At 47.8% G+C, this 19740-nt stretch overlaps 1 protein-coding gene and 1 long non-coding RNA gene across 2 annotated transcripts; one reads left to right on the top strand and one right to left on the bottom strand.

Annotated features, from left to right (window-relative positions):
- The first annotated feature begins 602 nt into the window (after positions 1-602).
- On the top strand, positions 603-2953 carry LOC120974869 (uncharacterized). Its single transcript, XR_005770278.2, has 2 exons — positions 603-1172; positions 2683-2953. It is a non-coding gene; the product is annotated as an uncharacterized lncRNA (long non-coding RNA).
- A 14707-nt stretch (positions 2954-17660) lies between these two features.
- LOC109775894 (uncharacterized) lies at positions 17661-19407 on the bottom strand. Its single transcript, XM_020334584.4, has 2 exons — positions 19042-19407; positions 17661-18636 (listed from the first exon to the last, which is right to left on the bottom strand). Exons 1-2 carry the CDS (start codon positions 19189-19191, stop codon positions 18004-18006), a joined length of 783 nt encoding a protein of 260 aa, XP_020190173.1. The 5' UTR covers positions 19192-19407; the 3' UTR covers positions 17661-18003.
- Positions 19408-19740: the final 333 nt, after the last annotated feature.

Genomic DNA, 19740 nt, shown 5'->3' with positions numbered 1-19740 from the left:
ACCTCGGGCACCGTCTCGCGTTGATTTTACTTCTCAAAAATCACAAATATTCCAAAATAAATTCTCCGTCCGTTTTTATCCCGTTTGGACTCCGTTTGATATGGGATTTCTGCGAAACATAAAACATGCAACAAACAGGAACTGGCACTGGGCACTAGATCAATATGTTAGTCCCAAAAATAGTATAAAAAGTTGCTAAAAGTATATGAAAGTTGTAAAATATTGGCATGGAACAATCAAAAATTATAGATACGACGGAGACGTATCAGTACTCCGCTTCCCGGCGGTTCTCGCGTCCCTGAGTGCCGAGGTGACCTCTCCTTCCCTCCCGTCCATGTCTAGCCCCTGTTCACCACTGGTAGCATCCTCCCGGTGCTAGCCACCGCGCGTCCACGAGCGAACAGTGGTCGTTCGGCTCTGTTCACGCCTCGGCCCCTTCCTCCCCGTGCCCTTGGCAACTTGCTCTGCTCCCTGACCTCCACTGCTCTCTCCCGTCCTGTCCACGCCCACCCATGAGCCCTATCCCTGTCGGAGCATTGGCCGGACTCTCGCGGCGGACTCCGGCCATGGGTATCTCGCCTCGGCAATATAAGCCGCCCGAGCCCCTCCGAGCCATCCAGCAGCCTCAACTCCCTCCACTAGCTCTCCCCAACCTCTTCCCCAATCTCCAGGAGCTCTCCTGCCCTCCCCTTGCCTCCATGGCCGGCACATCCTTCCGCCTAAATTCGCACTCACCGGAGCTTTTCCCGTCATCTTTCCACCACCAGAGAACTCCCCAGGTCCCTACGGTGCTCCGCATTTCTTCAGTTCGTCCCCAGGGTGCATGTATGCCCCGAAGCCAGCCTTGCCCGCGGGCCTCCAAGCCGCCGCCAGCCCAGCCCTCCCCGGCATTCGTCCGGTGCCAGGATGGAAGCGGTGTTCCCTCCCGAGCTCACCGGTGGTCGGAGTGCCGCGGATGATGGCCGGAGTCAGCGGGACGAGCGCCGACGTCAGTGACCTCCCTCTGTTCTGCGAGCAGGCGACGAGAGAAGAAGAAGGAGGCGGGAGGAGAGAGAGATCCGATTGGACCAACCTGTCACCGACCGCGACCCCCTGTACAGCTGGATAAGTGGAAGCGCAGTTCCAGGAATACGTCTTCCCCACTAGGAAAGCGTATTCTGGCTCTGTTTTGGGTAAGATTACATTTTCTTCCTCGAGTTCCTCGCACTTCCTCCTGGTGTATTATTCATCCCCAGGCAATCCAGGACAGCCACTTGCATGATGGATTTGCAGTATCCATGGTTTCCACTTGAATATTTAATAATTGCTCGCTCAGTTGCTATTGTTATTACTGTTTCGGTTATTCTTGTGGATCCATGCTTATCATCATGCTATCTTCTTATGCACCTTTTTAGCATGTTACTACATGCTAGTATTATTCTCGTATGTCATGCTTATTAGTAGGACATGCTGGTAATAGTGATGTTCTCCGATGGATTATTATCGCAGTTATGTAAAGTACTTGTGATATACATGATCATCGCTATGCCATGTTCATCTGCATCTACTGTTTTATTATAGTTGATGCTAAGGTTGCATATGGTTATACCTCCTATCCATGTTCATGTTGATATCATGCTCTTATGCATTGTCATTTCATCATGTTACTTTATTATGGCTCATCTATTTACTTTTCAAGTTTAACCGGATATTAAATGAACTTGAACACTTGTTGGCTGAGTCATAGTGCCATCGAGATGAGCTGACCAGTGCAACCACATTTGCCTTTTTTGGAAGGACTTAATGCGGTCTATTGGCATGCCTCTCGTTGGTGCCTCCAACTAGGGAAGGTTATGTGCGCGTGCTAATACCCTGATCAGGTAGGTGGCCATAATCCTTGTGAGCCCGAGTTTGGTAATGTGCACATGTCCCCGTTTGGGACCGTTTTTATTTTGCAACGACGGTGGCCGTTGGGTGTCACGCAGTGACATCAGGGCCATCTAGGATTTAGCCCAAAGGGGAGTTTGTCGGAGTGGTCGGGAGAGTGTCATCCAATAGATTGGTTTTGTCGGAACGCCGTTGGTCCACCCGAATGCGAGCACGAGGCCATGGGTTCTGTGGTGTGGGTATAGTGTACTAACCTCTGCAGAGTGTATAATCTATCGATAACCGCACCCGCGGATATGGGCCCAGTTCGTAGTAGGTCACAATATGGGTCAACAGTAATAATAACCTGAATAATAAACAACTCCGGTTCGATGATGAAAGAAGTTGGTTGATCTTTATGTGATCATTAGAGGATCACAGCGGTATCGTGGATACCGAAGTTGGTTGATGTTTATAGTGTCATGTGATGATCCCGGGTAAAGATCAAGCTACTTGTGGTTAGGTGATCACTACGGTATTGTTAATACCAAGCTTGGTTGGTCCTGAGGTGATCGTGTGATGCCCAAGTTGGTATGTTGATACATATGTGGTGGTCTCGAGAAACCCTCGAGCAGGGTAAGTTGAACCATGATAATTTAAACATGCTGCATGCTAGTATCATCATGTTGGTATGTTCATGTCATGCTTATGTTGTTCTAATAATATCATGTCCATCATTGATCTTTAACCTGTAAATGCCATGTTGTTGTTTGTCTTGGTTGCTTTAGTTGATGTGAGCTTGCGAATACATTCAAAGTACTCACCTGGCGTGCCCAGTTTGCAGGTCATGCCGTGATTGATTGCTTGTCAAGGTTCCCGAGTTTGCGAGCTAGGATACGCGTTCCAGCCAGAGTCCCTGCGGAGTGGAGTCCATCGCTGCCGTCGTTGTTCCGCTGATACGAGTTGTTCTGCTTCTAGCATAGAGCAACCTGAGAAGGCGTAGTGTCGCCGTGCCGATGTAATTCGCTGTGATATCGGAACCATTGTATCCATATCATTTGTAATACGAGCTTATTTGTTCTATGCCAAGCAGTGACGTATTCCAGAAGACTTGATCTCTAGGCTGGAATACAAGATGTTCCGGTCTCTCTGAGCCGAGGTGCCACATTTGGCTATGTAGAAATGGTCTGGTTTTCAGTGACAAGCCTTCTTCTCCTATGCTGGTAATTTTTCGTTGTTCGCACTCGCTTCATATGTGGTCTACGCTACACCAAGCAGAATACCAACCGTTGATCAAGGTAGTGTGTACGCGGTTTGAGGAGATGGCTACGGAGATTTTTATCCAACATGTGTGGCGGAATAATCTCCGGTCCAGTCCACCAACCCTCTCCACATAGGCTTAGTGTTGGTCTATAGGACTCTACTGTTGCCCACATGTCGGTTTTTTCTTCCTTTTGTCTGACATTTTGGATATTGGCTGCATGCATCTTAATTATGCAGAGCCGGGTATTACTCATCATGATTTGTATTGACTTGATGCTATATTTTGAGATAATAAATGCACCCTTTATCGAAATTTTTCCCATATTACTTCTTTTCCAAAACAACGGAGCAGCTCTCACATTCAACACAAGAAGAGGAGAGTTGCCCCAAGCATCTCCAATAGAAGATGCAAATTTGGAGATGTAAAATAGGAGATGTAAAATAGATCTCTAAAATGTGCTTTTTACATCTCCAAAAAAGGGCCAACTCCAATAGATGATGCAAAACGGAGATGTAAAAGTGCAACTCCAATAGGTCATGTAAATGGAGATGTAAAACTTAGAAACTTCAAATACTACTTCATTTCAAACATAATTCAAGCATAGTAACTTCAACTAGTACTTCATTTCCAACATAATTAAACATAGTTCTAACTAAAACATAATTCTAATTTGAAGGACTACTACTAATTCAAACTACTATATCCATCAAACTACTACTCCAACGACTACTACTCGAAGATGAAACTACTCCTCGTCGGAGCTCTTGAACTGCTCCCAGAACTCATCCTTGCTAGGGTAGTCGCACCCCTCGTCCACCTCCATCGACTCACCCCAGTCTGACGAGTAAGAAACAATGGGGATCGCCGTCGAGGGGCCGGCCTCGTCCTCCTTCTTCTTCTGCTCGACATTGCGCTTCCAAAGGTACTCCTGCTCGGCCTGCACATACTTTGGATGCTCCCACATGAACCTTGCCATCACCGCCTCGTCGCTATTGCCAAGACTAACAACAATGGTGGGTCTCTTCTTCATCTTCTTCGTCTTTTTTGTCATGATCTCCTCCATACGAATGCCCCCTGGCACGAGCAACTCCGCATCCGCCCGCGTCTCGATCTCCAAGAAGTTAAGGTCCATCCTCGGCCTCCCGGCAAGCCACACCACCACTTCATAGGCACGCACGGCCTCGTGGAAGGTGGGGTAGGTGCCGAGCCAAAAGAGGCGGCCGACGTCGCTGAACACCAGTCTGAAGTTGCCGGAGGGCTTCGCCCTCACATCGAAGAACCCCGTCTTGCTCTTCGAGGTGTTCTTCGACGACATGGTGTCGATCCGTGGGGGGGGGGCAGTGATGGTTGGCGACGGCGGGGAGGCGACATGGTGGTGGTTGGCGATGGCGCTGCGGGGGAGGTTGATGCAACGACGGAGGCTGCGGCGGGGCGGCGACACGGCAGTGAGGGGGAGGTTGAGGCGACAACGGAGGCTGCGGCAACGGCGGATAAGGCTACAGAGCCGAATTGAGTGGCGGGCAGCGGCCGGATCGCGGGGCAGCGGCGGGTGGAAAATCGACCGATTCACGGCGTCGGTTGGAGGGCGGCGGTCGAAACGCGGCAGGATTGGCAGCGGGGGCATAGGAGATGGCAGATCTGTCGCGGGGCAGCGGCGGCACGCTGCGATGGGCGGCCGCCGAATCACGGGGCGGCGGCAAGGTGGCAGGAGGAAGAAGAATGAGGTGGGGGAAATGAACTGAACAGCGGTTGGTGGTTGGCGTTTGCATCTCCTGCAGCCGGAGATACAAATTTGTAACGCGATGTGTTGTATTTTACATTTCTGGGTGACGAAAATGTAATAAAATTTGCATCTACATCATCTGTTGGAGAGTGGTTTTGGGGCCTCGGTGATGCAAAAATTAGGTATTTCTGCATCTACATCTTCTATTGGATGCTCTAAATAAACCACATGAAAGCCAACCTTATTTTTCTTGTAATTTTAGGCCAGTCCTGTGAAATCTTGAGTGGCTGTGTAATTATTGATTATACTACGAATTGCTAGCCATCTTCGTACATAATACGTATACAATCCAAGGGTAATACCCTGATGCACTAGAGCGCAGGTGCAGCTGATAAGGAAAAAATAATTTATTACTTACAGAAAAAGCCAGAAAATTCCGTAACTATTTATTAAACAAAGTTGACCTACATTTTTATCCGTATAAAAAGTTTAGCACATGAATAAACTTCCATTCATCTCAGGCCAAAAAAACAAATTATACAAAACTAATAAACAGTAATTACTTGCATAGTCTTTATTTTGGTTTTCGTCATGCACAATACGCTGCCAGGTAACGGTACAATCAAAAAAGTCGCTCACATGAACCGCCTCCTCCTCCTCCACCAAAAAAGCTAGGGTTTGTGCCTCTTGCCGGCTCCGCCGCAGGTCTGGCTCGTCTCCGGTGGCCCTAGAGCCATGGAGGCGAGGTGGATCCTGGCAAGGGCCGGCGAGAGGGCTCCGTTTGTTAGTAGTTCCTTTCTGATTTGTTAGGGTTTGTGTCCTACTCAGGAAGACGAGACAGCGGCGGCTCCCTGAAGATGGAATAAAGGTCTTCCCACCTAGTCCCCGTTCCAGTGGTGCGTCTAGTATCATTGGTGGGCGTGTGGAGGTGTGTCTCCGGCGGATCTATCCTCGGTGGATTTGCTCGGATCTGGTTGTTTTTCGTCTATGTTCGTGTGTCTTCGGATTGGATCCTTTCGATCTACGTTATCCTTTATCGGCGGCAGTTGCTGTTCTGGTGCGCTGGTCCTATGCGGCCTTAGCACGACGACTTCCCAACTGTCTACTACAACAAGTTGTGCCCGACTCCGACGAGGGAGGGGCGATGACAGCGGCGCGCCTTCGGGTCGCTTCAGTGCTTGTAGTCGTCGCTAGGTGGTCTACGGACCTGGATGTAATTTTTATTATTTCTGGTGTTCGTTGTACTGCCATGATTGAAGATGGATAGATCGAAAAAAATTCGTAAAAAAAATACGCTGCCAGGTACTTCTTCAGAAAACATTTTATACAGCTATAACATCTTTTTTTAACACAGTATAGACGCAAACACTCATACATACACGCATACACTCATCCTTATGAACACGCACATGTACACCCTACCACTATGAGCACCTTCGAGAGACTGAGTCGGCATATCATCTTGATATTTACCCTCTAACCATCCAATCACAGGTTGGTTCGCTGCGTTACAACATCTGGTATGTATGTATTTTTAAGGGTTTTTTTTGTTCTTGATCTTTTCAAATTACTAAATTACTTTTGCATATCGGGCACCAGCACCCGAGTGCCACAAGTTCAGACTCTACAATCCCAGGTATTCATAATACACGTACAATCCGAATGTATACATAATACATCATGCATTTTTTAATGCAAGGAAATTACATACATGATATTATATCCTTTCTGGCACAATAGTTGCCAGTTATACTACTTTCATGTAGTATACTTCACCGAAACACCGCTTTTTTTTCGGTTCATTAAGAAACTACCTTTTTTCTTGTAGAGCAACGGTCTGTTTATTCATATATAAACCTTTCACTTAAGTACTTTGGGATCCGTCATTGGCACAGATAATTCTTCATTGAGCTATGACGAACTGTAAGCACACTTTTTAATCCTCAGTTTCAGGGGTATTTGTTTCTGTTGCGGGTATGGCAACCGTAGTCAGAACATGGCAGACCGGTAAGTACGTTCACCTCCATCTTCTTCACCATTTCGCCTGTCTGCTGCCCGTCATCTCCAGCCAATATCCTGGCCGGAGTTGCAGCAGCAGAGGATGTAATCACCAGTAGGACCAACACAAGGACCGCAGCCGCCTTCATGCTTCAGAAGTCGTGCGATAGATCTGCGTGGGAAAAAAATCTAAAATTTGAGGAAATGGGCTTATGGAAAGGATACAAGTTATAACATAGGGGAATTCGGAGGATGAATGGCTTGGAATATTCTTGGATCAAACCTGAAGTGCCTTGCTTAATTGTGTTTAATCTTGATCTAAGTTGGATGTTTTCTCAATGCGGTGGAGTTGTGATATTTATAGGGGGTTGGCAACTTGGCATACAGTACTATACTGCTCTTGTGCGTAGATCTTCAACACTAGCAAGATCAGATATGCAACTAGCATGATCAATCGACAATATGAAGTGGTTTATTTGCAAGAATTCTCTGGCTCGATCGATTGCAGAAATGACAGGAGATGGACGTGTGGAATATCTGTGTATCCTCACTTTGCGACCTATATATCCATAGCAATTTGTAGTTAGGGTACTGTTCCATTGCATTGTGACGGCAACGAGCAATATCTGGAGAACAAATACAGTTTTCTAGTTGCATCGCATGCATCTGGACATTAGAATATCTGTATCATGGATCAATCCAATGTGGTAATTATCTAGTTTTTATTTTCATAAATGATGCTTTTACTAACTTACGATGTAGCATGAAGTGGATACAATGCATGATGATGTTGCAATAAGCCACGGCTTGGTGCAGTCGGGCTCGTCGGGCGCGTCGGGTGCACGCGGGATGTGCGGGACACTCTGATGCGGTCGGGCTTGTCGGGCGAGTCAGGTGCGCGCGGGACGTGCGGGATGCAGCAGAAGCGTGGCGTGGTGATGTGAGTTAGCTAGCTAGACGGGCGTGCATGCATGTATTAGTTGCGGTGTAGTAGTAGGCTGTTAGCAGCGGTCGGCCGCGTCGTGCGCGAGGCCCGAGCGGATCGCCTGCATACAGCTTGGCATGTTCGTGCGTTCGTGCGTGGGAAGCCTAGGCGTTGCGTCGCTGCTGGGCTACAAAGCCAGCCGGGTTGTATGTGTGTGTTGCGAACCGGTGTGAGAGAGAGGCAACAACAATTGGTATACAGAGCTTCGGTTCAGGCGATGACCGGCGATCATGACGCTCGTCCCACACGGCGGCGGCGCGGGCGGATAGGCGACGATGGCGATGCCGATGCTGACCGCGGACAACTACACAGTCTAGGCCATTAACGCGCAGGCGATCCTCGAGGTCCACACCGTATGGGAGGCGGTGGCGCCGGGCGACGCTGTGGTGAATGCACGGAAGGACAAGACGGCGCGCGCGTTGCTTCTCGCGGCGTTGCCGGAGGATGTGCTGCTGCAGGTGTCGACGAAGCTCACCCCCAAAGAGGTATGGGACTCCCTGAAGGTGAGGTTCGTCGGCGCCAATCGGGTCCGTGCGGAGAGACTGGCGACGCTGCGCGACGAATTTGACCGCCTGAAGATGGCAGGAAGCTCGTGGCGATGGCGGCGAGGTACGACAACCTCGGGGAGATGCTGGGCGACGCGGCGCTCGTCAAGAAGTTGCTGGATACGGTGCCGGATCGGCTCTTCCCCGTCGTCGCCGGCATCGAGCAGTTCCACGACGTGACGACGATGGAGTTCGACGAAGCGCTCGGGCGGTTGTGCGCGTTCGGCGAGCGAGTTCGGCGTCGACGGCAGGACAGTGGCGAGCGGGCGGACGGACAGCTCCTATTCACGGCGGCGCACTGGCGAGCGCGGGAGCGCCAGCAAGGCGTAGCACGAGACGACGACGACGGGCGCAGCGTGGCGTCAGGGAGCGGCGGCAACAGTTGCAGGCGCTGCTACAAATGCAGGAAGCACGGGCACTTTCGGCGTGAGTTCCCGCAGCTGCGGAAAGGACCGGCGGCGGAGCAGGCTCTCTTGGCCGGCGCCAAACGTCAATGACGACGGACTCCTCTAGACCGTGGCTGGGGGGGGTGTTGGAATAAGCCACGGCTTGGTGCAATCGGGCTGGTCGGGCACGTCGAGTGCGCGCGGGATGTGCGTCCCGCACTGGTACGGTCGGACTCATCGGGCGAGTCGGGTACGCGCGGGACGTGCGGGATGCAGCAGAAGCATGACGTGGTGGTGTGAGTTAGCTAGCTAGACGGGTGTGCATGCATGTATTAGTTTTTTTTTTTTAGAGAACACATGCATGTATTAGTTGGGGTGTAGTAGTTGGCTGTTAGCAGCGGCCGGCTGCGTCGTGCGCGAGGCCCGAGCGGATCGCTGCATGCAGCTGGGCACGTTCGTGCGTGCGTGCGTGGGAAGCGTAGGCGCTGCGTCGCTGCTGGCCTACAAAGCCAGCCAGGTTGTACGTGTGTGTTGCAAGCCGGTGTGAGGCAGTTTGCGCTGAATACAAAAGAGGCGTTTTGAGCGCTGGGGCGTTGGTCGTCGGAAAACTGTCCAGTTTGCCATAGTCTACCTCCAGTTCGGCGTGAGAGAAAGCGGCAACAACAGATAAGCGACACCCGACCTATGCATAGCTAAGATGCACACGACCAAACAACAAACGTGAATGTCGCGCCGTTCAGCTGGCATAAGCCGGTGACCGGTCACGTCCGCTCTAGAGCTTCATGAATGCGGCGGGGAGAGTCAAGTGGTGATTGGAGCGGAACAAGAGAAATTGCTATGTATGGACTGGGGGTGTCGGACGCATACACGACAGAGGGGGAGGATATCTGGTGCTACGGGAGCACCTAGGATTAGGTGCTTCAGGAGCTTTTCAACCGTTAGATCTGAGATCCGAAGGCCGAGGAGAGAGCTCAGGCTTTTATTCAAAAAACACCCTCAAAAATTTGGTATTGCATATCGGGTCCAGCGCATCTGTTGATGACCGTTGGATTTTAGATCCAATGACCGAGAAGCTCTTGGAGCACCTAAACTTAGGTGCTCCCGTAGCACCTGATATTTTCCCACGACAGAGGTCCGGACACACATATACATCCCCAGCTTTGTTTCCGGACTGCAGGAATTCGGATGTGCAGACCAGTTTACGGGCGCTTGATGCAAGATGTTCACCACTACAGGCGCGAACAACACTGATCGGTCAAAGTATATCATCACCGATGCACAAGGTTAGTGAAGACATCTTTATCAGTGACCGGCTCAAAACATGGAAAATGTTTAATTGCTATACTTAATAGCTAAATACATATTAATAAAAGTGATAGTATAAATAGTAGGAGTAGTATTAATGTGAAGACAAAAAACAAATACAATACATAGTAGGTACTACTCGTCTCAGATATCACCAAGCAATATCACGTACTAGTTTGTTTAAGCTATGTAGGAAATCATAAGCACAAAGTTACTAAGGTATATATTTTCAGATTTTTAACCATGGGTGATATGAATAGAACCTTTGTAGTCAATTATCCATGCCTTTCATCATCAGTGATGCAAAAAAAATCTTCGTACTCAGGCCATAAGGTTCGAAATCTAGTTTTAATGTGCACAAATAACATGCTATACATAGTAAACTAACATACAAATTTATAGCACAATAATATTCAATCATCCACAGGACACATAGCTAACTTCAAATTTTAACACTAATAGAAAGAAACAAAGCTCATCACCGTGGCCACGGCTGCGTCTGAAGAATGACGAAGCACATGCCAGACCCGCCGCCCAACACAGCGGGGTGGAATGCAATTGTCGGATCCGAAAGATGACGCGACAGAATGGCGGCGGCCTCCACGAATGTGGTGATTGTGCGACGGCGCCGAGCGATGGCCGATCTGTGTCCTTGCACCGCAAGATGCCTAACCATGGCACAAGACTATCTCCGGCCGACGAAGCCGGGACAAAGCAGAATTAAAAGAGGAAAGAATAGTGGTGGCCGGAAAGAGTGACGGGAAGTGAGGGTTTCCATTGTCGAGGGGCAACGAACGATTGATTATATTAGACCACAAACAATCGTAGTACTAACCGGCGGGACAAATAGAGGGTTTGATTTGAATAGACTACACAGACGTGTCAAATACAGTGGTTGGTCATTGATTACCTTTGGTCCCTTTTTATCATCGGGACAAGCTATCACTGCCCAGCTAGTATTTAGACCGGTTGATGATAACCATCTTGCTGAGCCCATAAATTAATATGACTGACGCCATAGTAGAGGCCCATCAGTGTTAAGACCCATCACTGGCGTGTGGGACTCAGTGGCTAGTCATCAATGAAGGGTCTGTGCTGTTTCGATCTATACTCGTAGTTCCAGGGCACAAAGTGTCCGAACATGGTCCGGGCATTTACGAGCAGTTTGATTTATAGCGTTGGAGATGCGCTAAGGACTAATTTCCTAATATCCAATCATTCCTTGTATAATCATAATTATAAAACTTCAATTTAATCGATATAAAACTATAATTTATTCACCATACTTATGCTATGCTTTATGGAGAGATGCCGCTAGTGCTGTTATGGATGCCGGCCCATTCATCGTTATTGCTTTCAACATTGATCAAAAAATTTATTTATTGCTTACAATTGTATTTCTTTATTTTAGTTGCAATCATCAATTTCATCCACACCATACATATCCTTGTAACTAGCAAGGCTGGTGAGATTGACAACCTCGCTAGTTTCATTGGCGACCAAGAAGAAGTTATGTGATTGTGTGTAGAAACTGATCATTGGGTGTTGTCCAAGAACTCCTTATGGTTTGATAAATTTTAGGTCATCCAATTGAGGGAAATCTATGTTGGCCTACAATCCTCTATGCTTGGAGGCCCAACAAATTCCAAAGTAAGGAAACAAGAAGCAAATATTCACACACTAACTTGGAACAACTACAGGCGAGTGCGCCTGCAGACAAACACACATAAATAGAGGTTGTCACGCAAAACACATGGGAAGAACACCCGAAATAACATGGGAAGTGTGCACATACAGTCATGCAGGAGTATATAATACCTCTAAATACACTAACATGGGGAAGTACACACAACAAGAATACCGAGAACCGCAAAGGTGGCACGAAGAGACCCCATTGACAAAAACAATGAAGGGATGGGTACTTGGCTAGTGTTCGGTTGAGGTACAGTTTTTTTACACTTCTGTCCATCTGATGCCATCTTCCCAATGGATGCAGAGATGTGATGACACTAACAAGTCATGGGTTCTTCATGGATGGTTTTGTGGTAAAGACAGACCGGATCTTGTGTTTGGTTAATCCAGACATAAATTTGGCTTCCATAGGTGTTGGCATTTAAGACATTAGAGGAGTTTCCTTTTAGAATGGGCATAAGGAAGAAGACAAAAATGACGAAGGCTTTGGGGCTCAAACAATGCATGTTGTTCTTGGGCCCTTGGGCCCTTTATAATATTGAAGGTCAAGCCAGTGGTTTTAAAAGGCGGCGCTTTGAGTTTGTCCCATTACTTCACGTTGTTACATCCATTACTTCATAGATAACTATGGTGAGAGTAAAAATACCGGGACATGAATAACGTGGCGCTAGTGCGCTTGTGTGTGATGCATGGCCAAAATTTTATCTAGGTGTGGTCGTTATGCCCCTTAACTTGTCCAGGTTGGGATTGCTTCATCACAACGTGAAATTGGCGCATCAACATAGCGAATATTATGGAAATTATGTGGCACATGCACAACAACACATAAAATGACAGATGGAACATGATGGTTCAAATACCTTACTCGGGAATAACCTTAGAGAATGAAATTACCTATTGAGGTCATTGGCCTTTTTTGCTTGCTTGCTTGCAGTAGATATTAAGACTAGAACTCGAGTAGAGACCGATATTCTTGGCGAGTAACCTCATAAATTCTAGGAACCGAATTCTCCAATGACATAGTCTGGGTATGAGTACGACTATGTTGGATAAATTCCCGACTTATTTGAACTCATCATCACGTACTATGGGGGCCTTGTCGACATGTATGCTACTCCTTCCATTAATAAATACTTGTCGTGGTTTTAGTTGAAATTTCAACTAAACCATCACAACTATTTTGTAACGGAGGAAATAGTATTTTTATAGATACATAATGTCTATGAGGCATGAATACCAATGGACAATATATGCATACACAAGACCAAGTGTTCTATAATCTTTTATCCCATAGCTAGCATACATTTTCAGCAAACCAGATCCGGAAACATGTTTATCTTGGCTAAAGATATCTCCCTTTTCCTTAGCTAGCGAAGAGCTGGAGTGCAGAGTGAAGCCTGACTTGGATACCATATAAGGACCCAGATGCCTGAGCAAGAAGATAGATCATATTTTAGGTTGAGATCAGACATTGGTTTTGAAGCTACCTACATTGCCAAACAACCAAGAACCATAGATCACTTTAGCCTTTAGCCTAGCCACCGTACTCTTGTACTTCCTTAAATACATATTAATTGTCGCTGATTTAGTACACTTTCTAGTGAATCAACGATAATTTTGGAAGGGGAAACGATGGGTTCCCAAGAAGATAGTGCCCCTCTATTAGAAACTGTTGCTGCTCTCCACTTATGGCTGGAATAAATTTGCTCGCTAGAATTTTGGAACACCTGATCCAATGAGGAAAGTAACCCAAGATGTCATGGCATGTTAGTAGCAGGAAGACACACATATTGTTTGCAGAAAGGATCATATCTATTATAAATGTTCATTAAAAGTACAAAGCATCTTAAACATAATAAAAATTATATAGAGATTCTGAGATCACTGAATGATCACTACTGCCGCCAAAATGAGCCGCCGATGCGCCGCTGTCGTCGCTCCCCTACTGGAGCTGGCTTGACCTTATCGATGATTGCCGAGAAGTCTTTGTGCACATGCCCCTAAGGACCAGCATCCTAGAGCCACAGTTGTCGTCATTGAACCCTTGCATAGATCAACGCACCTAACACGCAATCTCGCAACATGACGAGAAACCCTAACCTCATTGTCCCTAGGAGACAACAGGAATCTACGCCGGAGCTCCATGGACGACGTCCAAACGAACGAATTCGTGGAGGATCAAAGCCCGAAAGACTAAATCAAAGAAGAAACTCGGCCATTCTCCAGAGTGCCGCACCTGCGATAATTTTTTTTGAACAATCAACGGGGGAGAGGGTCCCCACCTGAATATATTACTCAAAGAACGCCCAAGGGCGAGTTACATCATAGATTATAGCGAGAGGGGAGGTACATGCGCCAAGACATGGCAGCCTCCCTACTTACGGGGTCCTTAAACCTAAAGGCCCAAAGAGTAAAGTCTGAAATAATGTTCCTAAGGTTATCCAGGGGGAGTGTAGCTCGTTGCGGAAGACACGAGCATTCCTAGAGTCCTGGAGCTTCCATAGGATGTTGAGGCCAGCCGGAACGGAGGCACCAGGATTCTCCTCCTCGCCACCGGTAACTGAAGTGGCAGTCATAGGGGAGGCGAATCCACATGCTCAACCGCGAAGTTTGAAGAGGAATGTTTGCCCTAACCACCTACGGCTGGCGGAGGAAACGAGCCTCGAGCCTTTTACCTTCTGTTGTTGGGAACACACACATGACCTCGATGCATGACTGAGTTGAGGTAGCTCCATGTGTTAAGATAAATAGAATAGTGAGGATCACTCCCTTAGGTATACTAGATAAAAGAGAGTTGCCCCATAAATTAGCGACCAGAACCAACATGTAGCACTTTCGTTTGTAGTAATTTTTAGGCTGGTCCTGTGTAATATTGACTTGTCCCACAATTCTACTATGAATTGCTAGTTATCTTTGTACACAATACATATACAGTCCAAAGGCATCCATAATACATATATGCTCCGAAGGTATACATAATACATCACGCATTTATGGACTTGAGTATGATATAGACCTGCTAGTAACATATCCACGTTTTTGGAACTATATAACTCCCAATTATGCTACTAGTATTCATTTATCTTGAAAATACACGACCTTTTTACTGTAGAGCATCAGTCTTATTATTCGTATATAAACCTTTCACTGCAGTACTTCTGGTCCGTCATTGGCTCAAGTAATTCTCCATTCAACCATGACGATTCTAAGCATGATCTTACGGACCTTGTTTGCAAGCGGGGAACTTCTGCATTGAGCAGCGATGATCACCATAGCCATCAGATTGCTTCCCGTTAAGTACGTTCACCTCCGTCTGCGTCACCATTTCGCCCATCTGCTGCCCATCATCTCCCGCCATCTTCCTCGCCGGAGCTGCAGCAGCAGAGGACGTAATCACCAGTAGGACGAACATAAGGACTCTAGCTGCCTTCATGCTTCACAAGTTGCGGTATAGATCTGCGTGGGAAAGAAACTAAAAATTTGAGTAAATGAGCTTATGGTAAAGCTACAAATTATAACAAAGGGGATTCGAAGGGTGAATGACTAGGGATATTTTTGAATCGAACCTGAAGTGGCTTTGTTAGTTGTGTTTTTTGTCGATCTAAGTTGGATATTCTTCAATGGGATGGATTTGTGGTATTTATAGGGAGTTGATATACACAGTAGTATTCTGCTTTTATCTGTAGATCGTCGCCACTAACAAGATCAGATATGCAACTTGCATGAACGATCGACAATCTAAAGTGGTTTGCAGGAATTTTCTGGCTCGATCGATTGCAGAAAGGACAGGTGATGCACCGATGGAATTTCTGTACAGATGCATTTGCAACGGCAATGGGCATTATTAGCAGAACGCCTAACCCACGAGACTTTAAACTCCATAAATTGTTGTTAGGGGCATTGTCCCGTTGCATTGTGACGGCAATGGGCAATAACTGGAGAACTAATACGTTTTTCTAGTTCCATGCAACTGGACATCAGCATATCTGCACCATCAAATAGTCTGGTGTGGAAATTATCTAGTGAATGCACCAAATGTGGCTTCACAAGTTTGATCTATTTGATCTATTGATTGGATATTAAATTGACGTAAGGGAACGCGGGGGGGGGGGGGGGGGGGGGGGGTGGTTAGAACTTGGTCATAGCAATGAGATGATCCCTTCATGCTTATGAGGGACGTCAGACGAGTTGCTTGTGTGCAACCTTGATGCCTCACCCCTTGCGCTACTGCCCGCCGAGCCTCTTGTGTGTCCCGTCGCCGTGTGCTACTGACCGCCGAGCTTGACATGATGTTTAGGCTAGGCCTTAACCCTTCTTTACGGGTAAATTGGCACTTAATTTAAAACACAAAGTTTGGAATATCATCCGAGACAAAGTCCAACCTCATACCACACTTGACATCTTTCCTCAGCGACAATATTAGCAGAACGCCTAACCCACGAGACTTTAAACTCAGAGAACTCATTGGCGACAGATTTGATCTCATCCACCCAAGGCCCCACCATAGACATTTCTTTGCCGGATTTTGGATCATGTGCACCACTGCCTGGCTATCGAGTTTGACATGGATCTTGTGCACATTCTCCTCCACACCCAACTGAAGCATCTTTTTGCCTGCCAAAATCTCGACTATCTTAGGATTATCAAATTATGGAAAATAGTGGCAAGCTCCGGCTGCAAACGATGCATTGTGATCCCGGAAAACCCTTAGCCCATATTTCTATGCCTTTCTTCTTTGACATTTTTAAGAGACTCCTTCATATTCTCCCATATCTGGCTCGATTTTTCACCAAATAACGTCCACTTTTATGGGGAACAAAATAAACTACGGGATCTACAAATATTCACATTTATTACTCATTTGTGAGGAAATCAAAGTGATAAGAGAGTTAAATCTGAGAATATCCGGTTTAAATGAGAGTAAAGTCTACTCCTTAGTCAAGCTTGATGACAAGTTGACTGTTGCTTTATCCTTTGACATTGGTATTTTTATTCTACAGTCAACATACACTATTAGATGTTACATGTCAAAACTGGACATTTTTCTGTATTCATTTTATATATTTGATACACTAAATACATTCCTAGGCATTTAATGCATTAAGTGCATTTCTAGGCTCTTTTCTTGCCTATATTTTCCCGGGAGTTTAAGGGCCAGAGCACCCTGCTTGAAAAGCAAAAAAAAAAAGTTTGCCGAGGGCTTTGAGACACTTGGCAAAGTGTCGAACATGCCATCCCACGGATCCTGCCTCCGAACCGTTGGATTCTCTAAGATTCATCGCGCTGATTTTACCAGATTGGAGATCTCTTCCAATTCCAAGCTTCATGTTCTTCATGGCATTCTCTAGATCAACTGCCATCCTGCCTTTACTCCTGGCGGTTGCCGATCCACCCTGTCCAGCAGATGAAGAGGCAGCCGCCTCCCGCCATCTAACCCTCCAAACCCTACCTAAGACAACAATGTCAAGGCCGGGAAGACGAACGTGTTGTCCCCTTGGTCAGCCCAAACGCAGCAACGAAAGGGGGGGAGGGGGGGGGGACCGGTGGGTGGGCAGGAAGAAACTGAACGGCGACAAGGAGTCTTGAGAGTAAGAAACCCTAGTCGCCTAGGGTAGTTTTACGTTCCTTACACACAGCCTATAACTGATGCAAAGAGACATGCCCATCCTACGAGTAATGCTAGACACATAGGGGGTTTATTGGGATTTACAGGGTGGTTAGGATTTTATTGGCTGAGGTTTAATTAAGTGTCCGTGAAAGTCCGTCTTTTGTTGCCCGCCCGACATTCAAATATGCAGCCAAGATTGTCTCAAAACAAAAAAAACAAAAACGCAGCCAAAGACGTATACAGCCAACGCACGAATCTTGACGCTCTAAATCATACGGCCGGCAAATCGACTAACACAGCTGACTCAGATTCAGCAACACCGCAAAAATAATATTCATATACTATACGATAGACAAAGGTAACATCCACAACTTACAATTTTTTGTCTAGAAAATGGGATGGATACTAGGAATATATACCATTATTTGTTACACGCTGAATTTGGAATAGGAATAGGAACGGGATAGTAGTAGCAGGATGCCAAAAATCACTTCGTCCTGTAAAAAGAGCGTGGAATGCAAATAAAATGGTCCAGCGGCGGCACACGTACGCTGCTCGGCATTTTGCACCATGGTCACTTCGATCGTCACGTGCAGACATGAAAGCGTCCCTTTTCTCAAGGCCACTTGCATCATGCTGCATTCGTTGATTCTCAAGGCCTCACCTTGCCGATCCTGAGGAAGATGGGGTACCTCACCGTCTTGACCTCCTCGCGGTCGCCGCCCCACGCGTCGGCGAAGTCCTGGACCGTGGCGTCGTCGAGCAGCTCGACGCCATTGTCCTTGGCGGTCTGGTACGCGGACCAGGACTTGATGTAGGTGAAGTAGTCGTCGAGGTCCATGCGGCGGTCGGTGGAGAACTCGAAGGGGCCCGTGTGGGTCTCGCCGTCGACGGGGTCGAAGGGGAAGTCGGCGCTGCGGTACTCGTCGTCGACCATCTTCCGGTTGGGCGCCCAGTGCGGCTGCGAGCCGTCGTAGAGGCGCCAGAAGACGGCGTCGACCGCGGCGCCCACGCGGGGCTCTGTGTAGCACCATGCGGCGAGGACGCCGTGCGCGCGCAGGAGGGAGCGGACCTGCGCGTAGAAGCGCGGCAGGTCGAGCCAGTGGAAGGCCTGCGCCACGGTGACCACGTCGACGGAGCCCGGCGGGGCGACGGCCGCGTGGATGCCTTCGAGGGGCAGGTCCGCCGGGGTGTGGGCGTAGCGCACGTTGGGGAGGGCCGGCGCGTACGCCAGCTGCTGCGCGCTCGTGTCCGTGCCCACCACGTTCTTGTACAGCTTCGCCAGCTGCAGCCACGACCACGAGAGACGAGGACAAGTCAGTTGCTGTACAACAAACTGTATCTGAATTCCACTAGAAATTGCTGATGTTGAATGCAAGAAATGGTTGGAGGTAGTGAGATAGTAAGATTCCAACAGCTAGCTAAAAAGTGGATGCTGATCGAGTGGTCGAAACGAACCCGGAAGCTCAGCATGGGTCAATGGAAAGGGACGTCGGCATAAAAAGGCACATATATGGTGATTGTAAATTTCTGGAGACTAGTCAATCAAAGATTCAAAGAGTCAAAATCTATACACTAAAAAAATGCTTTTCTACCGTGGCTTTGCTATGGAGAACGCAAAGATGAAGACAAATTCATGGACGGCAGCGGCAGGGATGGAGAGAGGTGGGGCTTGGGGAGGGAGACTCACCGAGACTGCGGCCTGGCCGCTGCCGGTGCCGACGTCCCACGCGAGGTCATGGCGCGCCGTCTTGGACGCGATGAACTGGAAGAGCTCCGCCGGGTAGTCCGGCCGCGCCGCCGCGTAGTGCTTCGCCTGCTTCAGGAACAGGTTCGCCATCTTTATCTCTCTCGCTCGCTCGTGCGCACGCTCGTGTGCGTTCGTTGCCTGTGGGCTGAACCGAGGAGATGGATGCTTATTTTTCTATGATATGATGATACTTTCTGTGCACTGCACGTACTTTATAGAGAGCTTCGGTGCGGACGTGCTTTCTTGGCAAATACGTGCCATGCTTTCTTCCCAAGCTATCTCCTGTTGAATTGTTCCTCCTCACTCCTCACAGGGTCCGGTTGGTTGGAGCGTCGTGGAGAAATAGGACAAGTTTGCTCGCACGTGTCTTGTGTAGCCACAGGAAAGTTCGTGCAAACTTCCTCTTGGTTTGTCCTCAGATACGCCCCGCCCTGGCCCAGTCTTTTTCCCTCCCACTCGTTGCATTGCATCCCATCCCTTCCACTCTTGCAAGCTCTTGCGATCTCTCACCGAATCCCATCCGCGCCGCCGCTGCATCCTTTTCTATGCCTCTACGGAAGTCCACGTTGCTCCCTAAATTTACCCTTAAGAGTTTTTCTTTTTCTTTTTGGGGGTGAAAATTTATCCTAGAGTTCACAA

This window comes from Aegilops tauschii, chromosome 2 (genome assembly GCF_002575655.3).
Source record: "Aegilops tauschii subsp. strangulata cultivar AL8/78 chromosome 2, Aet v6.0, whole genome shotgun sequence".
Lineage (NCBI taxonomy): Eukaryota > Viridiplantae > Streptophyta > Magnoliopsida > Poales > Poaceae > Aegilops > Aegilops tauschii.
The sequence above is the reverse complement of the archived record's forward strand: the minus strand, read 5'-3'. Positions and strand labels throughout refer to the sequence as shown.